The sequence below is a fragment of the Myotis nattereri genome, assembly GCF_964212035.1.
Source record: "Myotis nattereri genome assembly, chromosome: 3".
Lineage (NCBI taxonomy): Eukaryota > Metazoa > Chordata > Mammalia > Chiroptera > Vespertilionidae > Myotis > Myotis nattereri.
In genome coordinates this window covers 186,557,488-186,561,573 of record NC_138077.1, presented here as the reverse complement: position 1 = coordinate 186,561,573, position 4,086 = coordinate 186,557,488, and the positions used below count along the sequence as shown (strand labels likewise).

At 57.0% G+C, this 4,086-nt stretch overlaps 1 protein-coding gene across 1 annotated transcript; it reads left to right on the top strand.

The window, feature by feature from the left end:
• Window positions 1-1,276: 1,276 nt before the first annotated feature.
• On the top strand, window positions 1,277-3,493 carry GUCA2A (guanylate cyclase activator 2A; the record flags this gene model as incomplete). The annotated part of the gene is made up of 3 exons (XM_081086672.1): window positions 1,277-1,351; window positions 2,950-3,145; window positions 3,429-3,493. The coding sequence occupies 3 exons, from the start codon at window positions 1,277-1,279 to the stop codon at window positions 3,491-3,493; spliced, it is 336 nt and encodes a 111-aa protein (XP_080942798.1).
• Between the last annotated feature and the right edge of the window lie 593 nt (window positions 3,494-4,086).

Below are 4,086 nucleotides of genomic sequence, written 5' to 3'. Positions count from 1 at the left end.
TGGTGGGGCTAGACGGGGTTGGGGCCAGCTGGGTCTGGATTTTGTCCAATGGGAGTGGGGCCAGCCGGGTCTGGGTCTCACGCAATTTCGAGGTGCATGTGGGTGGGTGGGGACTTGACTCTGGGTCCCATGGCGTGCCCCAGACTCTGACAGGAGGAAGATTTCCATATACATTTTACTAATTTTCTTTCATCTCAGACACTTCTATTATAGAGAAAGGGCAAATAGCAATATTAAAATATTTCCTTTAATTAATTCCCTTTTTAATGTGCACGAATTTCGTGCACTGGGCCACTAGTTTAAAGATAATCTGAGGCTGAAGGACAGGCAGGACAGTGGGATCAGCACAAATGAGGACAGGCTGTGGCTCAGATGGGCAGGTCACTAGAGAGGCCAATGGGGACCAGAAGTGGATGCTGCTATTGACAAAAATAACCCCATGAGGCAGGTATTATTATTAGTCCCCATAGAGGACACAAAGGGACCCTGAGGCTCAGAGAGGGGAACTGTTTTCCCAGGTTCACACACATTGAAGCTGGGCAGTAGGTAAGGCTTGATGCAGGCCTGTGGGCTGGCAGAGCTGAGTCCTTGCTCCAAGTCACAGTGGCCACGCCTAGTACCTGCCTTGCTCCGCAGCCTCATCTCTCAGCATGTGAAGCCCCCTCCAAACTCCCTGCCCCCCACCCCCCAGGCTGAATGACTCCATTTCCCTGAATATTCCAGGCCTAGTTCACCTCAGCTGTCATAAATGTAGCATCTTCTGTAAGAAATGCCTTTACCCCCCACCCCTTCTCTAAGAAAGTGTTCACCCATTCTCCAGAATTGGGCACTGGCATGCCCTTCTTTGGGAAACCTTCCTGAACTGCTCTACACCTGGACTGGGGGAGGTGCCCCCTCATTTCCCACCCGACCCCTCTCCTACTTCCCTGATCACCCAGCATTGCCACTGTCTGGGACCCCTCAAGGCCCGGGCTGGGTCTACAGACCCGGCCCAGCATAGGGCCCGGCCCAGAGCAGTTGCCAGTGAGTGTATGTGGTTGGTGAATGAATGCGGGACCCAGCTGGCTGTGGGTCAAAAATGAGTGCCCAGGAAGGGAACTGATCTCTTATCTGCCAGGGCTGTCTTGAGCCTTAGTTGATTAGGCCTTATTTTACAGGTGAGCAGATGAGACTGCCAAAAGTTCCTGGGTTACTCAGTAACCCTGCCTTCTTTAAAAGCCCCACTGTTTCCCTTTGACATCCAGAACCAGCCACTCCTCTCTCGGCCACTGCAGCCATGAACACCTTCCCGCTCGCCGCACTGTGCCTCCTGGGAACCTGGGCTGCCCTGGCAGGGGGAGTCACTGTGCAGGTAAGTCCTGCCCCTACCCTGGTCCAGCCGGCTCTCTAACCCCAGTGCATAGGGCCTGGGCCCTGAGAGAGCACCCCCTCTTTGGAGCTGGATTTGTTACCGGAACGGGGACCAGGCAGGGAGCACGTCTGCCTCAGGCCAGCCTGCAGTGTGTGGGCTCTTGACTTTGTGCGGGAAAGATTTCATAACGCAAGACCAGGTGATTCTGAGAATATGTTTATTTAAGCTGGGGACAGTGAAACAGGAAGGGCTTAGGGTAGAAGTAGCAACAGGAGATTAGGTGGGTGGCTGTGGCTCCCTACAAGCGTGATAGGAGAGAAGTGAGCCCAGGGGGGCTGCTGCCCGCTCCCTGGAGAGTCAGAGGAAAGGGGACCCTGGAGGTAGGTTCAGGGGGCGAGCCCAGGACGAGCTGCCGCTGCCCATTGCTCCCCTGGTTGCAAGTCTCGTGGGGACCCTTAGAGTTTAGGAGACACATCCCTGTGGGGGGTGTGGAGGAGTACCCAGGGGAGAGAAAAGCTGGGACCTTTGTTTGAGGGCTTTAAAGGCTGGGAGTTTAGAAGAGTCTTAGGGGAGGATCTCAATAGAATATTCATCAGCTTTCCCAGGTGTATCCACTTAGGGTCTTGGTTTCCACTGATTGGTCAGCGCCAGGCAGGGGGTCATGAGTCATTGCAGCTGGTCCTGGAGTCACCAGCACTAGTTTTGCTGCTTTCCTGGGCCTGGAGCTGAAATACAATGGAGGCCTGGATGTTATCTCTAGGGGGGAAAGGTCAGGGAAAGGTCAGGCATGACCAGTGACAGGCCAGAGGAGGGAAGACCCCCCTGGGGCGCCAGGTCTGGTGCCAGTTTTGCCCACTGCTAGGGCCCCCTGGTGACCGTCTGTATCTGGCTGTGAATTGCTCGACTCATTTGTTCAGTTATATCAGTTCCCAATTCCACTTGCCAAGGAATTCTCCTGGCTTCTTACTATCCTGCCTCAGATTCAATCCCAGACCTTACTTGTCAGTCCTGTACTCAGCCTGAGCACCGGCCTGCGTCTCAGGACTCACATGGTCACCCTGAGGATGAATGCCAACGGCAAGCGGTCTGGCACCCCGCAGGGGCCCCCCTCTGTCACAGCCAGGCTTCGGTAGGCCTTTCATTGCTTCTCAAACATCAGCCAGGCTGCAGGCTGGAGCTGGGGGCCCGGGGAGCAGCCCACGTGGCAGTCAGGCGGGGCTGAAAAGAGCCTGGGCTTGGCCACGTGGAGCCTGGCCCCAGTCCCAGCTCGGTACCTCTCCGTAAAAACCAGAACAGTGGCTCCCACGTATCGGGCACCTGTTGTGTCCCTGACACATCACATCCATTCTCTCCGTTCCTCATAACAGGCAGGACCTACGGGCCTGTCCTTGGCCACAGAACAAAACCAGGGTCCCAGCCCACGGTCTGGCTCTAAGGCCCGAGCTCTGACTACCTCATGTTGCCCTGAGAGGCGGGTCTGGTTCCCATGGGCCGCAAACACTGCCTGAGCCGCTGGGGCTGGAGAGGGGCCAGTCCCGGAGGAAACAGCCAGGAGCAGGCTGCAGCTTGGCCTCATGCTCTGGACATGTCTCTCTCAGGATGGAAAGTTCTCCTTTTCTCTGGAGTCAGTGAAGAAGCTCAAGGGCCTCCGGGAGCTCGGGGAGCCCAGCATCGACAGCGGAGTGCAGTTTGATGGACCTGTGGTTCCAGACCTCTGTAGCTCTACTGAGTTTCCTGCAGAACTCAAGCCTGTCTGCAAGGAGCCCAACGCCAATGAGATCCTGGGGAGGCTGGGTGAGTAGCCTCCTGTCTGATGGGTGGGGCTTAGGAATTCCCTGATTGGTGGGATTCAGAGGAGGGGCTCTGCTCTGATTGGTGAGACGAGGGGGCTCTGCTCTGATTGGCTGGTTTGAGTGGTACCTGTCCTGGTTTGAGGCAGAAAGCCCAATGGTCATAGGGGACAGGTCTGGGTTTCTCCTGGGAGCTGGGAGGCAGATGTCCTAGCTCTGGCTCAAGGGAGGGCGGGGGCTTTGGGGAAGAGAAGCTGGTGCTCATGGGCCCCATCTCTCCTGTCCAGAGGTCATCGCTGAGGACCCGAGCACATGTGAGCTCTGCGCCTACGCTGCCTGTGCTGGATGCTAGGACAGCAGGAGCTCGCTGTCCCTCCCCCGCAGAATGCTCCCACTCCTGGCATCTTTATCTGCCCCGCCCCCAATGGAGGACCAAGGAGAGAGCAGCCTGGGGAGACCCAGCCCCTGACCCCATCAGAGCTGCCAGCTGCTGGCTGCTTCTCCAACCTGCCTCTAATAAACCAGATTCCAGAGTACTCCTGCGTTGATTTCATTCACTCCTCATCTCTCAGTCTACGCGTCACCCAGCTTCATGAACGCCCACCTGCCCTCCCAAGTTGAGGGCCTTGAGTGCTAAGTGCAAGGGCCCCACTCTCCCTGAACCGAGGGACCTGACTCTCCAGACCACCGAAGTCACTAAGCCACATGTGCGCACAGGGTACAGGGGTCTATGGCACTGGCCCTGAGCTCTGGAGTATTCAAGGTGCCTCAGGATCTGACCACTTCAGCGTTGCTTCCTGCCCCACCCCCACTCCCCTGCCCACATCCCAAGTCACAGCTCTCAGCATTTCCTCTGCCCCTCTCACCTCTGCATGGCTCCTCTCCCCACATCCCTGCCCAGGTCCCACTCAGGCCCCACCGTTCCACTCCCAGGGCCTCTCACTC